The sequence below is a fragment of the Anas platyrhynchos genome, chromosome 15 (assembly GCF_047663525.1).
Source record: "Anas platyrhynchos isolate ZD024472 breed Pekin duck chromosome 15, IASCAAS_PekinDuck_T2T, whole genome shotgun sequence".
Lineage (NCBI taxonomy): Eukaryota > Metazoa > Chordata > Aves > Anseriformes > Anatidae > Anas > Anas platyrhynchos.
Genome location: NC_092601.1, coordinates 8,671,847 through 8,698,220, shown reverse-complemented (window position 1 = coordinate 8,698,220; position 26,374 = coordinate 8,671,847). Strand labels below are relative to the sequence as shown.

Here is a 26,374-nt window from a genome sequence, read left to right as displayed (position 1 = left end):
TTGCTTCCATATTCTGGAACTAAAGCTCATTCAGCAGTGTCCAAATTTGTTGTCCTGCAGTTCCTCACTCTCCTTTTTACATCCCTTCTAGTTCAAAGCATCTGGAGCAAAACTTCTGCTGGTAACCTTGACTCACCTCAGCACAAGCCTGTCCTGTACCCAAAATTAGGCAGGTATAGGAAATGTAACTGCATGTAGTTGTCTGATTAAAAAGCTGCATCATGAATCAAATCACGGAGTAAATAACTACACGAGCAGCTTCAAAGTAGGAAGTGTCAGTATCAAACTTTACCACACCAACGACATTTAAACTTTTTTTTTTTTTTTTTTAAGTAAGCATTAAACTGAAAGTCTTCACAGTATAGCATCATATTAGTCAATGAACGGAACTTTTTAATCTGTGGTCTAACCATTTATCATATGGCTCAGTGGAATAACTGATAGCTGGTACGTCACCATTCTGTATGATTTCCAGCACTAGAGGAGCAGGGGAAAAAAAAGGACATTTTGTTTGCAGAATTCGCAGGCAGTCACTGACAGTAAGACTTGACCAAACCAGATTTAATTTCCAGTTTTCAAAGAAAATGGGCTCCAGCAAACAAGTTGCTGCCTACTCTTTCTGAGCAGACACTTCCCTGTGCATCCTTCTCTACAACTGGCGAGTTCCCAAATGTTCTGGGTCCAGATCTTTCTTTTTCTGTCCATGCTCAACAACCTACTCCCTCAGCCTTGTTTCCTCTTCCCTGATCCAATTCCCATCCTTCATCCTTCAGTCTATACATCCTGGAATTTTTGGCCCAGTGTTCTTAGAAGTGACATTTTCAGATGAAAATTGGTCGTCTCAGATTTACTCTCTCAATCAAGCTTTTTCCTGACTTTAACCCATTTGTGTATTTTTTCTTCTTCAACAATTCCTACAGGGAAGAACACAGGAGAGTGGCTCCATGTGCACAGCTCCACCTTCCAGTCTCGCCCACCTGAACAGGGTTCATGATGAGACAAATCTACAGAAAAATAACTTACAATAGAACTATAATGCTAGCAGATACATCAACAGCCAAGCCTTACAAGAGTTTATACCTTAATTTGTGGTAGGCTCAGCAGGGAACTAAGTACTTCCTAACAAAAACAAGCCTCCGAACCCAAGACATTAGTACCAATTTTCAAGTCATTACTTCAGAACACAGGAGCAGATAGCCTGATCAAAAGAAAAGCTTCATGTTTTAGTATATGCAGCTGGGGGATGGGGAGCAGTTTCTCTCTATATCCTACCCCAATCAGAGCTCTACATGGTATATACATGAAGAGCCACGAGGAACACAAAAACAGTTACAGCCTTGTCCCTATTAGCAAGTCACCTCACTACCAATAACGGCACCGAAGAAACTGAACACCAAAATGTGGAGTAAGATGCCTCTAAAGAACAAGCTCCGTTCTATGACCCTGCACACTGCAAGCAGCCCTTGTTTCCAGTGGGAATCCCCAGAGGAGCAGGAACAGAAGCACAGGAACCACTCTGCAGGGAACAGGTGGAAGCAAGCCACCATATTCCAGGATTTCAGAAGTGCTGAACTGCAGAACTTTCTAAAAGATCGGCACACTTTACAGGAGCTGCTTGAAAGCCTGGCACAGATACAACAGGAATCAAAGTACCAATGGTAAAATAGGCAACAGCACAGGAAAGAAGATTTGAGGACTCAGAAGACTTTAATGACCACGTGATAATTCACTCTGCAAGAATGAAAGCCTGAAAAGTAGCAAGTGTCACTATGTTTCATTTCTTTTTTCCCTTTCCAAACCTTCACAACCTATTCTGCCATATCTAGAATCCCCCATCCCCTCTCAGTTAGAATTACAGCATCTACTAAGAGGATAAATTTCTTCAGGTCTTTAACCTAGCTTAGGTTAGTTTTCACCTGATCAAGCAGTGTTTTCAAACACATCTATTAATATAAATTATTTAACAAACTTCTTTGAAAGCCTAAAAAGTGGTCTACCTTATAATACATCTAAACAAGTACTCTTAGCATTCATCCTTAACCTTCAAACAAACCAGGGGGTGTCACATGCATGACTCAGACATTCAGAATAATAAGACTTGCACGCTAAGCAGTACATTTCATGGTTATTATTGTTGGATTATCAGTTACTTGCATAGAGAGCAAGATTTCATATTTATTTTCCTCTGCTTGCAACAAGAACACCAAACTCTACATTACCCATTATAATTCTGTTGCAGTCAAAACAAGGCATCGTATTTAATCTCAATAAAGTTACCTTTTAAGGACTTTCTTTTTGGTTAAAGTGCCTTCTCTTTTGCTAAGCCATATGAATGATGTAAAAACAAATACTGCACAAGCTAGTTTTCTACTACAGCTTGTATTAAAAAAAAATCTATTGTGCTTTGATAACAACTGTGTCTTATGGATGTTATGCACAAACAGACCATGTCGTATTAGAAAGCAAAGCTATCAAAACATTTTTCAAAGGCCAAACATGACTAATCACTTGCAACAAATTAGTTTTACCACACAAAAAATATTTTGGTTATGAAGGAGACATTTGGTTAAATGAAAATAAGATCCCTACCTTCAAGTAGCTCTTTGTTTTTATTTTTTATTTTTATTTTTGGAGGGAAAAAACCCTCCTGAAATTATAACGATAGCATCCTCGCTAGTTAATTTGGACAGTCTTATCAGTTATTCTCCTCTCTGCCTTACTCACCTAACCTAAGGGCTCTTCACTACCCTGCAAGGTTTATTAGCTTTCCTCACTGCAGCCTCAGCCTAAATGGAAATTAGCAGAATGCTTCCAATACTATCCAAATGTAGAAGCTGCACAAGCCCTTCAGCTATTTTCCGCTTCTTAACCCTTCTTTAAATATACTTAGGCACAACATTACTTAGACTTCTAAAACTGCTGCATCTATGCTGTCAAATGTTCTATCTTGGCATCATTTCAAAGGAACCTACCAACCTAAGCTCAGTGTTTTCTGTTTCAGAACAAGAAGGAAGAAATACACTAGAAACTGACTGCCCCCAAACATCAGCAACAGCTAAGGCAGTATGAAAAAACAGGCATGGGCAAAAATACTATGGTTTGTAGATCTTCAGCTAGTCAGCACCAGCATTAAATACACTTAATGATTAAGATGCTCACACCCATTCTTCTTCTGCACAAAAATACACTTCTACAGATATTTTTTTCTTCATTATTAGCATGTTGATTTTATTTTAGCAGCGTGAAAAAAAAAAAAAACAAATTTGCCCCAAAACTCTACCTACATCAAAGCAAGAACTCACTAGTCCATTCATCTTTATATGCAGTTAGCAAACAGCTGTTAATTTTGTTGAGTTTGTCAAGGTTTATTCTTATACTGTACACGTGATTAGCTTCATTTTAACAGTATAATTCCATTGTGACAGCAGCAAAGCAGCTACTTACGCTGTTGGTTTCTCTTGTCACTGGCGTTTTTCAAAGGAAGGCACACAGGACAGTCGTGCCGAGTACAATTCTTCCAGTGGGAAATGATTTGTCTCGAAGAAGCACAATGAGCAACTGCAACAAGGAAAAGCAACAAGACTGAGGTCAATTCTTAGCTAACTTGTTTTAAATAAGCTCTTTTCATTTTTCAGAGCCATTCTATTCTCTCCGCTACAAGCAATGGTGTATATGTAATTAAACACAACTAACTGCAATTAAACATTTTTGGGACTCACCAATACTGCCACAGTAAGTACAGAAAATAGTACTAAAATTTAAGAAATTCTACATGACTGAGTTACAGGCAAATGCAAGGTGGATATTAGATCCTCTTTACACAAAGGAGATAAAAGTCTCTTGAGGCTACTGTTGTAGCCTATTTCTAACATGGAAATACTGCATTGTTTTCTACACAGAAAAATGCAAAGAGATCAGAAATGGGAACCAGGGTAAAGGTAGCGAAAAGGGAGCTGCTGTTTAATTAAAGAGCTAGCTATTCCACTCATTTCTGCTGAGTACAGTGGTCCTTTGGACAAAAGGGAAACACTGCTGACAAACACCCAAGAAGTGGCATGCAGCTGATTTGCAAGAGTAGCTGCAGTGACATGCTCTCACCTTGACAGGCCTTCCCAGCTTGACAGTGTGTCATGTGGTTGAGGACATTCTTCATGGTTCGACAGTGTGGGAGAGCACAGGCTCGCACCTCCCCGTTTGCCTGCTCACGCCTCTGACATTTGTGAGCATGAAGCAGCAAAACCAATTGCTGCTGGATCAGTTTGCGCTTCTCCGGATCTGCTGTTGGTCCAGTTGCCATCGCCTGCGTTGGTACAATCCCCACTTGCTGTACTTGGGTTTGCATCTGGGACTAAGAAGAAAGTTAGTTTAGTATCATGTCTGCAAATCTGAATTTTGATCTTAATCTTGTACGGTAATTCTGTCATCACAAGACAATTCACCAAGCATTCCCGTATTACAGGCTACAAGGATAATTATACCGCTCTCCGCAGCATTCTCAAACATTTTGTATTCTAATCTCAGAACATCATATTAAGGGATTCCTTTATTAAGACATTTACAACCAGTATTTTAATCAAAAAGCCAACCAGAATCTTCTGTTTATTATGCAGATCATAACCGCAACAGGTATGAGCTCCTACAACACTTGGAGATAAGATTATTCAGATCTGTTTCGTATATTTTAGTATCGTAGGTATTACATGCTTCAATCCTAGCTTCTTGTCCACAAGAGAAAGTATAGGTCAAAGGGAGAGGACTGTCACACTTACACGACTGTCCCTATATAGTACAGTAAGAGGAAGAACTGATTTTCCAAGCCTATGTTAGCATTTCTTTTCATGTATGACTGCTGAAATTCCCTTCATAGAGAAAAAAAATCCAAGGTAAGATGTATACAGTTTTCTTCCAGAAAGGGTCACCTAAGTTTAGGTTGCACTTTGTGTACTAGGGTTTACTAGAGGGTGATGTTAGGTTGTGTCAGCTCTTAGAATCTGCTCTTTTCTGTCCAGAATCCATTCTTCAGGGACACACATCCACAGCAATGCCTGAGTCCTGCCTCACAGAGCCCACAGAGATCTTCAGTCTCAAACATGGCTCATAATGGACTGGAAACACTAAAGAACTTCCTTAACACACAATTTCTTCAGTACAGATTTAGAGGCCTTTAAAAAAAGCAAACAAACATCCCCCAATACCTTCTTAGACTTTTGAAGGACAGCCAATGCAGAAGCCCTATTTTCAAGATATTCTTATCCCAATCAAAAACTATTCCACTACACTGAACGTATCCACAGCACAAAACGACTTCACTAGAAGCAGCAGATATGGCACTGCAAAAGTGCTTAAATCCTTATGATTCCCAGCCTGAATTAATCTCATGGACAAGATGAAACCGTCCCAAGAATCACTGATTATTCATTGTGAATTCAGATTACCTGGGAAAAGCTCACTGATTTCCAAGCTACCTAAGAAAATCAGGCATTTAAAACACATAAATAGAAAGTAAGAAGAGGCTTATATTGGGGAGGTAACGGGAAATACTTCAGGGCCATCTAGAGAACTCCTGACCAAAGCCTGCTTACTGCATTTTAAGAAAAATCAAACTTAAGTGACAGAATACACCATCAGTAGCCCACTCTACTTTTGACCTTTGAGAAAAGTTTTTCCACTAGGACCCCCCCGAAAATACCAAAACCAGCAAAACAGAGCACATAACAGCAACAAAACTCATTTTCTTAGGTCAAAGCAAGGTTCCCTGACACATGTTCTCATTACTCCAGCAGCAAGCTTTGCCCTCAGCTTTGCCATGGCACACGAGGCTTTAGAGAGCTGGCATTTCTTCTGCAGAGCAATGCACACAAGTCGCATACAAAACACCACGCCCGGTGCTTGGTGGAGGAGACGGGGACTGCCACTGATGAGGATTGTAGTTAAGTCTGAAACAAAAAGGAATTGCTGCGTCTGTTTGCCTAAGAGCTTGCAAGATGACAAGCATTAAAAGAAAAGTGGGCTATGGAAAAGCATCCAGTTATGCTCCCAGGGCATGCAGCTGTAATTTTTAAGTCTTCCATTTCTGCTGCGAACAAATCCGTGACAGCAGACAGGTTTTGCTGAAACAATTCGTAGGTCATGAATAGGAAACAATTAGTTCAGCCAATCTGCAGAAAAATAGGGAGACCATGCCAAAGAAAATCTTGCTGGTTGTGATGTTTTCATCTCAGTCAAAAAATTGTTGCCTTAGCCAAAACTCTACTTTTGTTACTACTCTACCAGTTAGCAGACATGACTGCAGCTTTACCAGCACAGATACAGTGCCCTGACCCAAAGGGGTTTCTTGAGCATAGAAGAACAAGCAGCCTTGATCAAGAAGAGAATGTCTGCAGGTAGGCAGAACCAAAGGAAGAACTCAGCTTATTGCCAAGGCTCTTGAGGTTTATGGTGTTTGCTATTTCAACCCCGTTAAATCCAAACCTGCAAACACAATGATGTTTCCACCACCTCACTTTCCAGACTCGGCTGCTTGAGAAAGCTGGTCTCTTCCCTCTTGTCTTCTAAGAGCGGTGCTCTGCAGGAGCAGTGTGAAAGGGGGGATGTGTCAGTGCACTGAGGTCACCCCCGGGCTGCCCAGCTCCTGTCATACACAGAAATCCTTCCACTGCAAAACCAGCATCGTCTCATGTGAATGACTAACAACTTTCTTGATGAAGCTGGAAATTCAGGTGCTTCTGCTCCCACAGTTACAGTAAGTGCTTCCATAGTCAGATATCTGAGGAATAAAGACCGTTTTGTTTCTCTTGCTGGGCTCCACTACAAATTAAACACATCAGTGACTGAAAGTTTGCCACAACCTCTGACAGATGAAAGCTTCATTAACCAGATTTCTAGAAATAGAATGGCAAAACCCTTCTATTGTGTGAAGCAATGATTAATGCCATTTAAACTTATGGAAACTATACGTTCATTCAGCAAGATAGCTTTGCCCTGCCCCTGCTCTAAGGAGCAGAAACTCGTGGGTAGTGCAGGTGCACAGGCATCCTGCGTTCATGGACCTGGAAGGACGTGAAGTTCCCTTGCAGCTTCACGGAGATGACCAGTAACCCTCCACGCTTTGATGTGCTTGTATAACGGCGTTCAGCATCATCTCTTAAGATGAAACACTATCTACTACCTTTCCTTAGACAAAAAGGCACCAATTACAGTAGTACTGTTAACTTCTCAACAGGTACACAGCCTCAAAGTCAGTGTCAGTCACACTTCCATATAGCTTACATCTTTAAAGTACATTTCCTCTTCCACAACTACTACTTATTCCCATTTTTTTCCCTTCTTCCTGATGTTAAAAGGAAACTACTTTCTGGAATCACTGTATTGGGCTAAATCCTGCATTAAAAAATGTCTGTTAATTCTTTAAGACAGGTTTCTAGTCAAGATGGGACCTGAGTGATATGATTCAGGAGCAACTGCCACGAGGGATTACTGTTCAGATACAGACGTTTGCTTTGCAGACCTTTCATTGCCCTAACCAGAAGGCAGGCTGCACCAGGTGGTGGCTGGACCAAATGATCTTGAAGGTCTTCTCCAACCTTAATGATTCTATATCTCAGTCTGCTGACATCTAGGACTAAGAAAGGGAGGTTATTTACTCTTAGCAACACAGGCTTTGGTACACGTCATCCACGTGTGCATTTATGCTGTGGGCACATCCAGTCTCTCAGCTATGACTTTACAAGCTCTTTACCAGCTCTCCCAGGCAGTATCTGCAGAGAGCAAGGTGGCATCACACCTCTGGCTCACGCAGGAGCACACAAGGCAAAGCACACCCTCTATCTGAATTAAACATTTGCTCCAAAAAAACCAGCTCCAGTCACCCACCCTGCACGTCTACACGATGACTGGAAGGAGCCCTTCCTGCAAGCAGCAATCGCAGGAAGGCTCTGATGAGCACCGAACCAGCTCCCAACAACACAGAAAGCTCTTCTGTCACAAAGCTGGAGCAGCTTTCTGATGGTATCAAAGACCAGCACGTTTCTCAGTGCAGTCACTGCATGAACCCAGGCATTCGCCAGTGACCACCAGAGCTTCATTTTGAAAGCAACACAGCCAGTTTACACTTCTTACATCTGAGTTAAGAGAGGAAGAGAGTTCGCTTCTAAACCCAGCAAACGGCTCCATATTATGCAGTTAACTGTGCTGGGAATCAAGGCTGGATCACTGTCTTTCTTAAGGATTCACTTTTGGAGTTTTATCTCCTTGTATTTATAAGCTTTTTGATTTGAAGGACCAGCAAATGGCAAGAAACACACAAAGAAATGCTTGAAAGCAACAAAAAAGGAACAAAACTGGATACAGAAATCTGCAGAGTCCTGCTCTTGCAGACAGGTATTGAAATGAACAAAGCATTAGGAGAGGTTTATACAGGATTTACTGGCTGATAGAACAGCCTGAGGAATGATCAATATTAAAAACCCCAAATAGCAAGTCCGTGGATAACAGACAAACGAGAAGTTTGTAAGTGGAGGAAAGCTACCCGGGCAGTGCTAGCTGTGGGGTCCGTCACCTCAGCTGGTGGCAGGGAGCAGAAGTGGTGCTGGATATTCCCAGCACATACAAGGGGGAACGAGAGAGGAAGATGAGCCAGGGTGCTGGCAAAAGAGCAGATTTCTCTTCAGTTGCCTTCATCAGCCTGGCACCATACCTACAGACAGCGCAAAAACGATGAGGTTCTGCCATTCAAAGCAGCACGTGTTCCCAGGACAAACTCCTGTCCCAAGACCGAACACAGACGGGGCTCTGCTCCCGGCACAGTAACACGGTTTCTCTGGCACCAGGCACTACCTGTCAGATTTGTCTCCTGGTCATTAGGACCTGTGCCTTTACAAGAGAAGAGTTTTCAGAAAACCTTTAATTTCTAGTCCCTAGAATAAGAGTTGTCAATAAGAGTTGTCTATTTTAAGCAGCTATAGCTCTACTCATGCTAATTATAATATCTGGCTTCAAAGTAAAAACTTTCTTCCTCTCTTTAGGAGGCCCACAGAGAGGCACCCCTACTACACCCTCATCCCCATGTCTTACCTAGAGACCCTTGTTTCCTATTCTGATCAAATTTTATTAATAAAGAAATCCAAAGGACACAAAAAGAGAGAAACGAGGAGGAACACACCTTGAAACTCAAGGCATGCAGAGATTTGAAAAAAAAAAATACAACGGAACATGAGCTGCTCCAATTCTAAGGAGAGAGCCAAAGAGAGCTGATTTTGTTACCTTTTAAAAAGTAATATTCTCTCAACTCCATCTGCTGGTCAGAAGGGTAATTGTGAAACCAAGGTGGCGTCTGTCAGGCACAACCAGACGAACTTCACACTGCACTCCTAACCCATCTCGAAATAAATACCAGATTTCCCTGTGATGTCCATGAAGAAACCACCTCTCACCACCACCTGAATGCACTGCACCGCAGACACTGTAAGGCTTCAGCAAATTTGATAGGAGAGGCTGATGGGGCTCCCCTCACTGACTGCACATCCTGGAGCCACCGCACCCCGAAAGCAGGAGGCTGACACCTCCCGGCCCCGCTGTGCTGAGTGCCAAGGCGCAGAGCGTGGCTCGTTTCTACCATCCAAAACGTCTGGGTGATCTCACTGCAGCCCAGTATGGCCAGGCTGCCCGTGCTGTAAGAAGACGGACTGTGTTCTCCAGCAGCCATACAAAGCCAGAATTACAACTGCCTGCTCTGAGACATTCCAAAATTTAGAACTTGCCATGAAGCTACAGGTCACAAGTGAGAGTTTTTCAACCTTTGCATCAGGAGCCATTCTAAAAAATGAATGTTTTTGTTCCCTTATGAAGTCACACTGTATGTTTTTTTTTTTAAATACAGAAAGCCCAGGCAATCAGCATGTAAGAAAAGCTGACACAGTTCCAGGATCCCCAGATTCAGTTTTTGGATCCACAATTAAAAAACAAGCAAAAAAAAACAATCCATTCTGCTGGCACTGAACATTAATACCTTAAAGCTGACCTTTTAATACCATAAGGCCTGCTACTTCTTTCCTAATTAAAGAGATTAAACCAAATGTGCTTCTCGGGGCCTCGCGTAAGGTCAGGCTTGGAATAAAGATGCTCTGAGCTGATGCTTCTGAGAACCACAGCACTTGGGGGGCTGGAGGGGCGGGGAGATGGAGCTGTTCTTAGCAGAGCTGTAGCCTGAATATGGGCAAGAAAATCCCCTCCTGCAACAGAGGTTTGTCCCAGCCGCCAGCACCTGAAGGCTGGTTCAGGTCTGGGATGTGGGTGCCACACAAACACCGTAATGATGCTCAGACCAACGTGGGTTAACACATCCTCATCTTCCATTTTGACTTTTGCAGTGTACACACAAGCTTAACGAGAAAGGCAACAGACTGAAAAGGAGTGTTTCAAAAATACCTCTCTTTTTAGGACCAAGAGGTTTTAGGACATCGGCCTCACCACTTGTTCTTTCCTCTTCTCTTATTTACACACACTTAGTGGCAATCAATCAAAGTATTTGATTGATTTGTCTGCTGGCATCTGATTTCCTGCCGCAGGCAGGCCATATATAACCGATCTTCTAACTCACATGGGTTTGTGTCTCACACAGACGCATCCTGGGGGCTGTTTAAGATAAGGACCCCACAGAGGGCTGGTTAGCGAGATAATGCGGTTCCAATCATCCCACAAAAAAAGCTGGTGGTCCTTTTAAGCAGCAGCTGGTCCTTCTCCTGTTGTGGTAGCTGCAGGCCGAACTGATCCTATTGCAGTCCCAGTGCAATAGTTAAACACTTCACCTCTGCACTAGGGAGCTGCCTCCGCCACCAGCAACTTCTCACAAGTGCCACTCGGGTCCTATTTTAGGTGCCCAACATGGGACGGAGACATCGCTTCCACAAGCCACAAGCACCCCTTTATCCTTACGAATGCCTGTACTCATTAAATGAAGAACATTTCAGCAAACCAGGGAGCCTCCAGTCCGGAGTCAGCAGGTTCGTCCAGCCTCACCCCGTGCCTCCACCTCCTCCTGGTTAAAAAGGGGAAACCATCTTCGCAGAGGTGCTGTGAAAGTTAACTCAGCCGAGTACGTGCATGCTTCAGTGACGACTGCCACAGAAAACACTTGCTGAGTGAAATGTATTACTGCGAACAGCAAACAAGGCCCACAGCTATGCTCTGAGCAGCAAAAACAGAAGTGAGTCTTGACTACGCGCCCTTTCAGAGGGCATCGCTCACGTTGCACGCTGAATAAAGCAGTGTCCCCGTGGATGAAATAGCACATGGCTGTGTGCGCACTACTACAATAATTACACTGCCTTACCTGGCCAAGTAAAGGTTGAAATTTAACAAGTCTGACATTTCCTTTTAAATTCTTGGCTTTACAATAAAAATGTTTAGATGGAAACTTTGTTTTTTAAAGATGAAAGTTTTACCCCCATGAGGAACAAACTGACCACCACAAGATCTGTAACGCTGTAGCTTGATGGCAGGGCCGAGACTTTTTAGCTCTACAGCCCGCATGTCTGTCAGCCCAAACAGTTATTACTGGCTAGAGGGAGAAAAAGATATACTGGATATATGAAGGTTTTGACACCTGAGACACAAAAAGATGGTTTTGATTGTCCTCCCAACAGACAACTCTCATTTTTGGCACTTTAAAGAAACTGCAATCAATAATACCAGACAAGTTTCCTGGATTTTGCCTTTTGGACAAGGAGGGAGAGAGGAAACATGGTTTCTTCTTTTTTTTCCTTCCCATGGCTACTGCCTTTTTTATTTCACTTATTTGCCACTACATCCTGTACTAATAAGCGAGTACATTCTGAGATACACTTCCCAAAACCAGACATTTAATGAGAATAAAATCAGGCTTCAGCATCATCCAATCACTAAGATAAATACAGTACTGTGGGCAGATTTTCAGCTTCTTTGCAGATTCGTGAGATAGTTCATTTGCTTTACACCTGAACCAAACTTAAAATATTTTAGAAACAAAATTAGAAGAGTCGTGCAGCAATTTGTCTTCTACAAACATTCTGCATGAGCGCGAGTGGTATTCTGAACATGGTCTCCATTCTAGTTGCCAGCTCCTTTCCGTAATTGCTAGCAGTAAATTACAGATGATGTTGGGCAAAGATTTCACAATGCAACAGTAAAGGAAAATTAGGAAGTGCTCCTCTAAAAATCAGGAAAGAAGAGGAAGTTTATCACATCCCATTCCTTCTCCGAAATAGCCTTATTAGCTATAGGCAGGTAGCACACTCACCGATAGAAGAACAAGCATAGCTTGTGCTAAAAACTAGCTGGTTTTCAAGTTAAATTAAAAAATAAGCAATTTGCATCTTATGGAAGGTTTTACAAGTTACTATAGAAACTGCTATCATGTATAAGAATATAAAATGCAACAAGCTGGAGTTCCCATAGAAACAACACAAGCGGTTTGATTAATACACAGACATACTGAGACAAATGGGAATATTTCATTTCGTTTTATAAAGAAAACTCTAGTAAACAGAATACTACAAACTTGGGCAAGATATCCTAATAAGAATATCTTCATAAACTTGCGAGCTGCAAGTCATGCACAATATCAACTGAAAAGCATGTGGTGTGCTTACTATATTAGATTCAAAGGATATGAAAGGCACTATTTAGCTTTCATGGAAGTTTATGGTGTATCCAACACAAATTCTAATTGATTTAGGCATTTAAACTTCCAAGCAGCACTTGCAAAGAAAACATCTTCATCTGGTTTGGAACTAAATGTCCCAGACAAAATGAAAGGATGTAATGCAATCTTGTAACAAAACGTATTGCTTGCTTTGGAAGTTACTGTATAAAAACGAACACAAACTTCCCACATGCTCCACAGAGCAGTAGTGAACTCTGGGGCATCTCTGAAGTTTAAATAACCCTGCAGAAGTCCAGTAATGCTGCCATTCAGCCCCAGAATTCAGAATGCACGATCAATACACAGCCACCCAAGGAAACAGTAAGATACAACTCACCATATTGGGCACACTGGTGACCGGAGTACTCTTGATGTCAGTAGGGAAGGCAGACAAACTGTTCGCCATGCCTGGCTTGGTTGGTAACTGAGGATTCACTCCTGTAGCTCCCATCTGCTGCCCTCCAGTTTGACTGAAAGGTTGCCCAAAGGGACTAGTGTTACCTGTCATTCCCATCTGGAAAAAGAAAAGAATGAAATTGTAACTTTTTAGAGTCTAAAGGGACATCAAAAAAAAAAAAAAGAAAAAGAAAAAAACACGTCAAATATCCATCTTCACATTCACAGAGCCCAAATTCTAGTTTTAAGTTGTTCCATATTAGATTCTCAGTTTCACAACTTCAATCAAATCATAAAAAATGCTAATATTAGGCTTTATGCGGCTCCCATGTGTATCCGAACTCTTGCAATTTAACATCACTGTGCAAATGTAAAGTAGAAAGTGAGATTATCCTTCCTAATCTGCATCAAGAAAAACATTACTTTTTCCACTTCTGTAAAAACTTTTGAAAACCACACAAGCCTCAAACGCACTCTGCGCATTCTGTGCACGAAGTATGACTTCGTACATAGACCAGATGGGAAGGAAAGGGAAACAAGAGAGCAAATGCTTATCTGCTTGTTTTGGTACTTAAGGAAAAACGTCTGAACAAAATGACATCCATCTAAAGCCAACAGCCTTGACAAATTACACCCCCAAACTCCTTAAGAACAGAAAGCAGAAATACAACCCCCAATGAATTAGGGAGAACAGTGTCCATCCCAAAGAGCCATTCTGCCTGAACAACAGCCTCACAGGAGAAGTGAGGAAATCTCTATTAGTTGAGCCAGTTAGTATTACACTGGACAAAAGGCCCCAAAAAGACACATTAATGGGAATTTCCTTCTGTCAAAGAGGATGGCTAAGGCTATGAAACCCCAACCCTCAAACGAAGGCAACACAGAAAAGTGGAGTGGATAATCACGTTTGTGCTCTTTTCCCCCACACTGGGAGGAACTCTCGATGACTTTATCACCCGTCAGAATATAAATTGAAGCACGGAGCGAGCTTTTGTGTGAAATATTAAATCCTATTTTCCCCTCCCTTTGACCTCTGCAGCCCTCCCTTGCACAACACCCCAGCCGCCCACCGCCCCGCTGGTTTCGCTGCCGTTGTTCCCAGCAGGAATTTGGGGAGGGGGGGGGATGACCCGTTCCTGGGCACGTGGCAGCTTTTCCCCTGCTGAAGTTGCGGGTTAGGAGCTGTCTGCCACGCCAGGGCAGAGTCCAGCACACAGTGCCAGGCTCGGCCGTGCACTTTGCCCTGGCGGCACCCGGCTCCCTTCAGCAGCAGCAGCCACCGCCACCAGATCCAGGCCTGCTTCGACCACACTAAATGTTTTATCCTCTCAGAAGGATCTGATCCTACACCTACTCCTTTTAAAAGAGCTGTTACTTTGCAGTGTAAGAGGTTATCATTTATTTGCTGTGCTCCAGAGCAGAGCTGAGCCTACACGACCAAAAAACCCCAATGGCTTAACAGGATCAAAAGCTTAGAGGAGTGGTATCAGGTACTGTTACACCACGCAGATTTCAAGAATTTCGACTTTCTGGACTCCTGCGTTTGTTCTGGAGGAGTTCCTAAGGAAAGCACCCTGCTGGCTTCCCAGGAGAGCCCTCGGACACCAGCCAGCTGCCAGGCCTGCTTCCCTGGGCAACCTTAAAAAACCTTTAAGGGGATTTTTTCTTTTTGAGGAGCTGTTTTTACCGAAATGATCCTACTGCCAAAAAGATACAGCAACCTGAGAACTGAAACACTGGATCAGCTTCCATCTGAAACGTTGAAGACCCTGGATGGTGCATTTCCATACAGGAAAGACTTGCAATATCTAGCTCACCTCTTACACTGAAAATACTACAAAGCATGACATACACAAACATGAAAAAAAAGAGGTACAGCCAGGAATAAAATGCTGCACAGAAAGCCTTCCTAAAGCAGTGTTTCCCAAAAAATGCCAACATTCTGACGTCAGTACGTAGAAAAAGCCCATGCAGTATTTCCCACTTTCTATATAAACGTTTTTTCCTTTCAGTAGTCGCAAACTAGACACAAGTCAAAACGTCCTGAAGTATAACCCGAACTTCAGATCCACACAACCTGAAGCAATCCGTGCTGGAAACACACCACTGTATGTTCAAAGATGCTTAAACTTATTTATTTATTCACAACATGGACTTAGGCAGGCTTTCTCTGAAGAACAGCAAAGTATTTAATAAACTTACCCACTCCTCCTAGTCCACTATTTTAATGTATGAGAAAAGATCATGCAATATCCAGGGCTATTCCTGCACACTGTCTACCTAATTCTTTTTGAAGGGTGAAGAAAGTTTCTGAAACTCAACGTGTGACCGAGCAAGTAGCTGACGACCTCAAACCTCTCCGAGGCCAGGAGCAGGAACAAGAGCGGGCTGGGCTGGCTGCTCCTTGCTGCATCCCCAAACACAAACCTCATCTCTCTGCAGCTCTTGGCCCTTCCATTCTTCTGTGAGCGTGCTTGCAGGTTTGCTTGCTTTGTGCTGATCAATGCGTTGCTGGCAAGCACTGCTCTGCTAGAGCTTCCTAAAAGCCCTACAGCCCACGCAGCGGTGAGCCCCCCGCAGGGGGAAGCCTGCTCCCACCGCCCCCCTGCCCTGCTGGGCCCCACACCTTCTGTCGGGATCCAAACACCTGAACCTGCAGAGAGGGAAGAGCTCGCTCTGGTTTTGTTTGCTTGTTTGCTTTTCAAGGGAAAGGGAATGTTAAGCAAGTTTCACACCACATTTCAGTTCTTGCTCCGAAAGAAAGGAAAAGGTGTTATTCACCTGATTTCATTAGCAGGAGATTAATCATTTTATAAAGGGGTTTTAAACATTTTTTAAAATGAAATATTTTACAACTATTTCAGTCTCTAAGGATGTAACAAAACATTCATTTTAAGCTTGCCACAACCCTAAACCACTCAGACTATGCCAAAAGCTCCAAGAAACAGCAATCTGACCAGGCACCCCCTGGCACCACCGCATCCTTGCCTCTTTGTTTTTTGCTTTTCAGTGGACCTTGTTATGAAACATTTCAGAACCCAGCACAACAGCAACAGAGCAACCTTTCAAGTCATCCAAACTGAGTGCTTCATATGCTGAGGATAATAATTCCCTTCCTAGGTGATCATTAAGTGACAGATACCTGATCCAAATTGTAAGAAATGCTTTGCTGTTCCCTGAACTCGAGCTAGAAGCTGACTAGCTTCCACCTGAGAACTTGCATTTCTTCACACCCACTCTCTGCCACAAGGAAGGGAACCCATGGCTACAGTTACACCAGCCCACAACTTAAAAAAAACAAACGCCACAAACACATACTTTGATAACATTCTAAAATATTACACATCCTTTAAACTTAGCTTCGTTTTTGTGAATTACTGCCACTGAACCAAAATGCCAAAGACTTTAAAAAAAGAGCTTCAAACAACTAGAAAAAAAATATATCTCAGTAAGTAGACAGCCTTCTCTCTCTTATGTGGCAACCCACGAAGTAAAGACGGAGACAAAGATCAAGAGGGAGCACACACAGGTTTACTAACACTCACAGATGCTTGTAGTCTCAGCAGCGGTAATTTCTGTTTTAGATCTGTTTAGCCTCACAGCAGTTACGCTTATCAGCAGCACTAGGGAATCCCGAGACTAGCAGTGCAGAACCAGCACAACAGGTGCTCTAACGAACCCACACCTATTTACAAGTTGTCAGCTCTGGCTAGGAAGGCTGAGGAGTTTTGGTGCCCACCAGCATCGGTACGCAGAGCTCCAGCAGTGCAGCATGGGGCAGGACAGCAACAAGAGGGGGCAGGAGGAAAGGTGCTGAAAACGTGCCCAAGCACACTAGGCATCAGCTGGCATTTCCCAGTTAATTGTAAGAACGTTTGGATCTGGTGACCTTCCATAAGAAGTTTCTGAACCAGCACTGGTTGAAATCTCCAAGACAACTGGTAATACAATCGTATGCCTGGGCACGGTGAAGGTTTTACAGCACTTATTCATTCCGCAAACTGAAACCAGCGGCTCCAAAGCGAACGAGAGTCAGAACGCCCCGGCACTGCAGCTCCCCCTCAGGCCCCCAGGTTCTTTCCTGTGTGAAATGAGGGGGCAGGCAGACGCTCAGCACACCTTCCTTTTTGTGTCCCCGTGCCCCTTCCCCCGGAGATCCCAGCCCAACCTCCAGCAGCTCCTGTTTTCTGCTCCTCTTCCTGCGTTCTTTCGGCTCGCGCTTCTCGCTCGGTTCTCCGTGGACAGGACTGCAGCGGCTCATGACAAAGCAGAGCAAGCAGGGCGTTGTGGCCAGCTCCACCAGCTCCTCCCGCTCGCCGTTCCTGCAACTGCACTGGGGCAGATTCAGAACAGACCAGCACAACCCACGAGTCAGGGTTAGAAGAGCCTGAAGGAGCAGCGAGCACAACGAAGGTCGTCGTAAGTTATTTCTGCTCTAAGCCAGTTCTTCTCAGAAACAGGTCGAATGCTACTCGCCTTTAAGGCAGAAGATGCATTTGATTTGGTAATTCTGCTATCCCAGAAAGACACGCAGATTCTCCTTCCCCTTTTTTCATCACTATGGCAACTCTCTAAGACACTGGAATCTATTGCTGAAATGGATAGGAAGGAAAGAGCATTTTGCTCTCCTCTCACAAGCCAACAAACTTACAAACTTCCAAGCTGAAAAAATTAAGAACCCTGCGTTTAGCTGGCTTGGACAAGATGAGACATCTCGTGCTGCAATGCTTTGGGCAGCAGCTGTAGGAGGTATTTCCCTTTGTTTTGCTTTCCAGTTATTTTCAGAGCAGAACAGCAATTCAATTTCCTTCAGTTCCTGGAGTTTCATAGATATTATACCTCGAGTCTGCGACCAAATCTATGTACTTCATTCAGTGGTGTAACTCAGAGGCGATGTGACAGAGATGTGTGTTCAGGCATCTAATTCAAAGGTAAGTCAGGACCAGGCTGCATCTTAATACCACACCGTATCTCCTTCGTTTAAAGCTTACTTTCTTCCTCCCCTCTGTACTACTGCTGACACACCACAGCATTTCTTCCTCCAACCTGCATCAAGGAGCTACTCCCTTTGTACACTAAGTGTCTCGGCCATTAATAAACCCTGTCCTTTCCTCCTACTCCAAGTTTTTATTAACTATCCCTTCACCTCTGCCACTCCAGCCAGTTCTCTTTCAGGCAGTTACTTCATTACCACTTATTCCTCCGAGGCTCCCAAGACATGCAAGCAACAACATGCTGCAAAAATCATTCACTGCTCACTATTCAAAATCCACTTTTTAAACTTCCCCTCCAATAATGCTGTCATAAATCACAGATGTGTGTGTGTAAGTATATATATATATAAGTATATTTCTGCTCCTTGCTACCCTTTTTCCTTTGGGAAACTACGCTCTCCTCCGTCACCCTTAACCCATCTTTCACACCAGGGTTTCCAGACTTAATAAAAGGTCTGGCAGGACAGACTGAAGCTGCTATTAGTTTTCTTGCAAGAAAGAAAGCTGTCCTTATTTGCAGGCACAAAAACACCCCAAGGAGCAGCACCTACCTCTGACAATGCTCCTGCTTTTCTATCCTGTAACACCACTGCCTGTGTAAAGTTACAAAAAAGTGAAAGCTCTGCCTTTTTTTTTCTTTTCATTTTTTTTGAATTAGTTGGTCCTACCAGATCAGTTCAAAAAGCCTCCAAGTTAAACGTTGATTTTCAGTAAGTTTTGAATGACTGACTCTTCTGCACAAAAATGGAAAAATATTTAAAAACAAACAGAACCAAATAAATTAGGACCAGCCTGACATTAGAAAAAAAATATTGAAAGGTTGATAGGAGAATCAAAGCAACAGGGGTTCAGGGGAAAATACACTTGGCTGAAGTAATCTGGTTATGATTCAATCCTGTAAACTAAAAATAAAAGTTATCGTTAGCATTCAGTTCTGTATCTACACGATTTATATCTCGAAAACAGTCCTAGAAAGAAAGGAAGTCAGCTAGACAAGCTTGGCTGGACTGTCTTTGAAACTGTGAATCTGCAAAGTGACTGAACAACAAATCTGAGCTCTTAGCATGCCAACAGGAGGTCAGAAAAGATGACTGGGTGAGCAGAAAGTGACATCTTCATGCTTCTGGCTTGATGTGAATGTTACTGTAATGATGACAATTCATGCTGCATTAGTTCTTCACGACTGATACGTGAACATGACAGGATTCAGAAAGGCCTCGAACTATTCAAAGGACTAATAGTCTAATTGCAGTCTAATAGCCTAATTTACTTAGCTTATTATTTAAACTTATTCATTTGTTTAGCTCATTATGGCAAGCACTGAAATGATCCTAAAGTACCACTTTTGGGAATAGAAAGGTGACAACACAAAGATCTGCTATCTAGCAAAATCTTCTTAATAGGTTAAGATCTGAAGTTTTACAGCTTAAACCAAAAACAAGAAAAAAAAAATGCAAGTGCCCAAATGCCACTGAAATTTGTAAGTTTTTATTTACCTTTTCTCTAAATCGAGTGTACTCCTACTTCTAAACAGGAATGAATTCACAAAAGCCGCATGGCCTGTGAGGTTGACCTTGGGTCACTCATTTTTATGTGCTTTGCCCTTTATAAAATGGAACCTACTGATAGCGAACGAGAAGCTCTCTTGGCTAGAGACAACACAAAAAGGCGAGAACAGCTTATCTCGGGAAACAAAAATGATGCAATAGATGGACCACGCTTCCAAGCCCACTGACCAGCCTCAGAGAAGAGCACCAAAGCCCAGAGGTGTGGACCAGAAGCCAAAACCCACAGCCAGCCCCTACAGAGCCCTGTTAGAGCACGGCTCCAGCCGATGGCTCTGCTCAGGACAGGGCAGCAGCAACTGGGGGTCCTCGGGCTGATGGGGACTGCAGGGTCACTCCTCCCTTCCCCAAATCAATTCTTCTCTGACCGCTTTAGAATCCACCAGCCAATTTGGCCCATTTTTGTGAAGGCCCTGCAGATAATTAAGTTCGTAACACTGCAGAGCAGACAGACGGACAGGTAAATGACGACTCTCTGATGAACATCGCCGTGAAGCAGAGGCACAAAGGACTCTGCCATTTCCCATTGTGCTCGGCCGCAGACAGGCAGCGCCTCCTGGGCTCTGAATGAGCCCCCATTATTGCCGGTTTTGTCCTGTCAGCACATCGGAAAGATTATCTGAGGACGCGGCAGGGAGCTGGAAGCAGGACGGGAGGCGTTCATGAGACCCGTGGGGCAGAGGACCACAAAGTGTGGCAGTGTAGGGACACTGCTCGGCAGTGGGGAGACAGCCAGGGGAAAGCCTCTAACTGCTCCTCTTCCTCCTCATCTCACCACACAGGAAGACAAAGACAGCGTTTTAGTGAGCTAACGCCGTCCTTATATTATTCTAGATGTAGTCTACAATAGAAAAGCTAAAATCGATGTTAACTCTAAGCCCCAGATTAATCATTTGAATTACCAGCTCTGAGAACAGAACCTGCACGCTACAATCAAGGAAAGACGAGAGACCAGTGGCACCCTAGGTGTGATCTGGGTTGATAAAGGGACAGATCGCCACAAACTACCAGCAGTGTTGAAGGGCTGCAAACACAAGAGCTTGGCTGCTCAGCAGCAAGATCTGCACTGAGACCTCCACCACTCACCGCTGCTCTCTTCTGCATCTCCCAATCTGCGAGGATGTTCCCCTTGCTTTCTCCTGCTTATCACTGCAAGAACCCGCTGATAAATAACAGGCCGAATGCTGAACAGATAGCTTTGGAAAGGTGGAAACAGTTATCTGTGAACTATGATTCAGCTTTCTGAATGTTTGAACTGCAACTTTAAGGTTACACCACTATCGAGAGCCTTAGGTTGACTGAGCACCTGTGCACTACGCATGAACATCCCGAAGAAAAGAATCCAACCCTTCTAGAGCCATTACTACTCAATATCTCATGTGCTTCATGCAAAGTCCCCTATTACCTCATCAGTATGTAAGGGACATTATTTTTTCCTTTTTTTTTTTTTTTAAAAAAAAAAAAAAAGAGAAACAACTGGCACAGAATGGAAATTCTGCACTTCTCATTATGTCCCACAGATCCAGGACTTGTCCTTTGGGTTTGGCATGCACAGAATCATGTCATATGGAGAAACGGTCTCCTGCTCATGCCACCAAGCTACTGCTGCCATCAGTCAGCAGGGGACAGGGATGATCCAGAACTTCTGCTCTTGCTGCCACCAAGCCACGCAGACCCACACACCCTTCAGTCTCTCCTGTGGGCCTCACGAAAGCAGACACTTAACTCTGTTACTGGGCTGAGCCTTCAAACCCTTTGTCATCGAATTATTAAATCTACTCCAAATCTCAGCTTTCAACACTCAAGTTGGTTACAAAGCTCAGCGTTTTGTCCCCCCTTCTCCCTTCCCACCCATGGATGTGTTTTTGCTACCAAAGACGGTGTCACCTTGCTTTGTTTAAATCACTCAAATAAGTTGGGGTAAGCTTTTTAATAAGTAAACTTTCTTGTGATCTTCCTTATCCTCTCAAGGTAAGGAAATGGAGCACTCAGGTGTCTCAGACGCTCACAAATCATCGATTAGAGTTACACAAAGCACTGGGAATGCAGGAGCAGATCTGCTGTAATGGAGGAACATCAGGAAACCTGACTGATGGACACCAGCTGCCTCTGACACGGCCGGGAAGCACCAGCGAGGGAGGACAGAACGGTGGGTTTCTGCCTTCTGACCCCACAACCAGCTCCTGGGTGCATTCAGCCCGTGCACGTCCCAGAGCTCCGGGGAGCAGGCAGCAGCCTCCCAGCGCCGATCCCTCCTCGGCTGCTCTGCCTGCACACCCAGGGCATGCACCGAGCCGTCCACGCGCCGAGGACTTCGCACTTTGGACTCTTATCGCCCTCTGGCATGAAGCACAAATCTCTAACACGAAGCAAGGTCCACCTCGCTGATTAAGGCTCTCGGAGAAGTGTAAGAGATAGGTCCGTTGGGAATTTGTGTTCAGTTGCAAAGTGGGAAAGACAGGCTTTCTTTACTACGTTGGCATCATCTTGTATCTGTTTACTGACAAAAAAAAGACGTAAGCCTCTGCTAATTGCTGTTTCATCCTATAGTAATGTGTTCCAAAAGAAAAGTCGCCATGGTGCTTGGAATGTAAATGCCAGAGGGACAGATGGAGAAGCAAGGAAAAGATTAATCATTTTATGGCAGAGGGCCAATGGCACTACCAAAAAAAAAAAAAAAAAAAAAAGAGAAAAAATAATTCAATTTAAGTGCAAGAACAGTGGCCATCCTATTATCTAAATTTAGGTGAGAGCTCCTCACCTAAACCCATCTGGCAGCTTGACAAAAATACCACTTTGGAAATATTCACTTTTACAGTCAGTTAACAACAGGACTGCCTAAAATGGAAAAAAAAAAAAAAAAAAAAGGAAAAAAAAAGGTGTGTGCGCACAACTTTTCAGGAATCTATTTTGGGAATTAAATCAGGATCTGGTTTCTGGTTAGCAGTGTGCAGAGGAAGCCTACCTTGCACTGAAAGTCTCCGCTCTCCTGGTCTTTATGCTAGCTGCTATTACAAAAAAACCCCTATTGAAATAGGTCTATGAAGGTTCTAGAGCATCTTGCTCTTCAGTAGCAAAATAACTCAAAGAAAAATACTCAGACCCAGGAATAATTGTAATTTACTTCACCCTTTATTACAGGATGAAAGGTTTAGTGAAGCTAGAAATAAAATCTTAAAAATCCCATTAAGACGAAGCCAGGTGTTTTATTACCACTTGTAATAACATTTGAAAACCTCTTCCAAGGTTTTTTCAGGAGGTCAAAGACAAATTTACATACTCCAAGGCAACAAAAATCTCTTAAAAGTATGTACAAATATTTCTGCATTGTTACTGAAATGCAAAGGTCAGAATTTTGTGGAAAATGCTCTTTACAAATGCCTGTTATGCAGTAAAAAATTCTTAATGCGTTTAACTAGAAATTATCCTGTCTCAGGAAAAAAAAAAAAAATCACATGCTTGCACTGCATGCCTGCATAAGGAAAACATCTCCAAACTACTTTTGGGAAAGGTCAGCTCAAGCCTGAGTGCTGATAAAATGGAATATACCACTGGAAGAATCAAAGCTTTTGTGTTATTGAGCATCACTGCTGCACATCTTGCTTTGCAGACAGAGTAACCTTTGCAAATAATAATAAAAAAAAGAATCAAACCTTTAATATATATATAGCCACGAGTGATCGATGTATTCTAATTGCCTCAAGAGCTTTTATGATTACCAAGCAGAAAAAAGTGGCTTTCTTCTGAAGTTTTCTTACTACATAAGGAACAGAAAGTTAACCAGACCCACATCGAAAGCAGTAGCTGAAGAGGTTTCAAAGGTTTGCTGCATCAACAAGTCTTTTTTTTTTTCTTTCTCTCTCAGAGAAAGTTACTCAACACTTAAAACAGGATTTTGAAGGACTGAAATTCAACTAAGCTACACCCACAGAAACACCTGAGAGAATATTCGCAGGCCAAAATCTTTCTGAGTTACCAACAGAAGAGACCCCAGGATTCCTGCAGCACATCCACAGTGACATGGAAGCAGAACGCTGTGCCACAGCTCAACCCAAACGTCCCCTCCGCTCCCTGTGGAGGCAGTAGCAATATTTAAGATGGATTTTTTTCACATTTATCACCAAGAAGCTGTCTGAAGATGCGTTATCGGGCATCTTGTGCGACAGGATACTCCATTATTCTTCCCTAAATTATATTATATTCCCCGTATTATATGGGCAAGAGGCAGCAGCAGCTCTAGAGAGCAACAGCAACGAGAAAGGTGCCTCCAAAACACCGTGGAGAGGGGCATTCAGCTTCCCTTCCTTACAGCAGTTTCAGTTTCCTTTCCTTACAGCACGTACTCTTCTTGGCAAACACGAACCCTAATGGAGGAGTGGTTACACTAAGGGGAAAATTGTGTTTCTACAACTAATAGATAATTATTGTATTTCAATCCACAACCAGAGGAAAAAGGAAATCAAAACGGGCAAGAAACTAGTTTATGCTATAAGTTACCATAAACACATAAAAAAGTCAATATAGTTTACTCAAAACAACCACTTAGCACAAATATCATAGCGTGACATTAACAGTAACTCGAGAGAAACCTAACTATAAATATTTTATACTGTTGAAATAATTTTTAAGTGATAGTTTTAAGATCCAAATGCATTTATTTTGGAACACCACACTGGCATGAAGAGCCACCCTGAAATCTCCAGCTTTTCTGTAGAAATACTTTTCCCTGAGAACTTCTGTGAAGCTATCGAGGCTTCTCAAAAGGTTTTAAAAAGGGGGATGGCCACCTTTAGGACAGGTGTGTAAGCTGAACAGTGAGAACCAACCCGTCCTGCACACGCACGGCTCCCTGGTGTCACCCGTGGTGGCGTTTTCCAGCTGGAGCAGCACAGCAACACGCCGAGGACACGATCCTGCCCGACCCAGCAGCTGACACACCCAGTTCGGGAGTGAAATCCCATGTGTCAGGCTCATTGAGGTCTGACCTCTCCGCTTCCAGGGGACAAAGATCCTCCCGTCTTAAAGAGGGTTATTTCATTTAGCCAAATTGCCCAGAGTATCAAAGGGCGTTTGTTCCAGTTTGTTTGCTTGTAAAACCCATTTAGAAAAGGAGCTGATAGGGACAGGTAACGCTATGCTGCAGCCGCTCTCAGAGAACAAAAACTTTCTGCCTGCCCCAAGCCTTCAGCGTGTCTTGGAGGAGGCCGAGTAACCTATTTACACTCTCCTCTAAAAGCTTTCTTCATGGATCTTTTTGGCAAGGACCCCTTATATTTAACATGCCTCATTTTCATCATGATACATGCTAAAACAAAGACCCTCACGAGTCCCTTTTATGGCGCAGCATGCTTCTAATTTTGCTAAGCTAAAGCAGGTCCATACACCTAACAAAGAAACAAAAAAATAGGTGTTGAGCCTGGCACTTCGGGGCCCGAGCATCTGTACGCCACCTTTCCAGATGCGACCCACACACAGTCCCTGTAGTGTCAGGAGGCCAAAAAACAACCACGAGAACACACCAGCAGACGTCCTCGTCCATCTAAATCTCAATCCTACACACTAGTGCTGGTCTTGAAGACCAACCCATCACTGGGATTGCATGGGAGCACTCACAAGGCAAACAACAGGCTTAGCACGCCGCTTCCCTCCCCGGTCGCAGTAATTTCTCCAGTAATTATTCTCTGCTGCAGAGGCAAGAAGGGGAAGGGTGGGGAGGAGGAACGAGCATGGCCCATGGACAAAGCTACAGCAGGCAAACCCTCCACCAATGCCACACGCAAATGAAATTACGCTTCCGAACACAAAACAACAGGTATTTCCTCAGAACATTAGCGTTCACAAGGAGGAAGGAAAATGCTATTATATTCTGCCATTATTTAGACTTGGCCCTGCACAGTAACCAGCAATCGTGTCAGTAAAGAGCTGAGGATTTTAATTGAGAAATGGGAGAGTGTGTGCATTCAAACACCTTTTCTAGTTTACATTTAACTTAAAAAAAAAAAATAATGAAAAGTAGCCTGCCCACTACGAAGTAGACTTGGGCATGCACTGTGTAGCCGCTTGTATTGAATCCACCCCTCTAGCTAAGTGAAAAGATTTCGAAGTGCTAACATCAAACTCTCAAGAGAAATGTCATTTTTTGTCCAGCAGTGGAAGCCATCCCATCTGCACTTTGGGTGTTCTCTCAGGGGAAGCAGCAAGGAGCACCACCTCCGTTTCTTGCTCCTGGTCAGCTTCTCGGAGCACACCATGCCATGCAGAATTTTCAAAGTTCCTTGCACTGCCTTTTTTCTAAGGAAACAGACCACCAGCATTTCATTTCCAGACCATAATGCGGCTGTTCTGACACCTTTCTGTATGGACTTCCAACGACATGATGCACAAGGTCATCACAGCTCCCTGTCAAGCACGACGATGAAGTGCATCATTAACTACAGAAAAGGTTTTTTGGAGCTCTTAAAAGGTCTTGTCATTGGAAACGCTCCTGCCCAGTACGATCTATGGGTATGACTGGGCCCTAGTAGGAATACTACAAAAAAGACATTCCCGTCTGAATGAAATAACCAGGCGGTTTGTAACTTCCACATTTAACATCAACATCTAAACAGGCAGGTTCTCCTCTCTTAGGGAGAGATATTTTCACCTGTATAATAGAAAAAACAAATGATGAACAGCAGCAGGAAGCTATGTGAAAAACAGTCTAAAAATGAGAAAGGAATCAATAATAAGAAGGACGTGGA

The 26,374-nt window shown here is 43.3% G+C and overlaps 1 protein-coding gene across 11 annotated transcripts in view; it reads right to left on the bottom strand.

The window, feature by feature from the left end:
• Window positions 1-26,374, bottom strand: part of CREBBP (CREB binding protein) — a 91,060-nt gene that overhangs the window by 43,600 nt on the left and 21,086 nt on the right. For all 11 annotated transcript variants that reach the window (XM_072024004.1, XM_072024006.1, XM_072024010.1 and 8 more), the window contains 3 exons: window positions 13,017-13,193; window positions 4,099-4,348; window positions 3,445-3,558 (listed from right to left, as the gene is read on the bottom strand). In XM_072024004.1, the coding sequence (XP_071880105.1) occupies window positions 3,445-3,558; window positions 4,099-4,348; window positions 13,017-13,193 (541 nt within the window). The remainder of the gene's footprint in view (window positions 1-3,444; window positions 3,559-4,098; window positions 4,349-13,016; window positions 13,194-26,374) is intronic.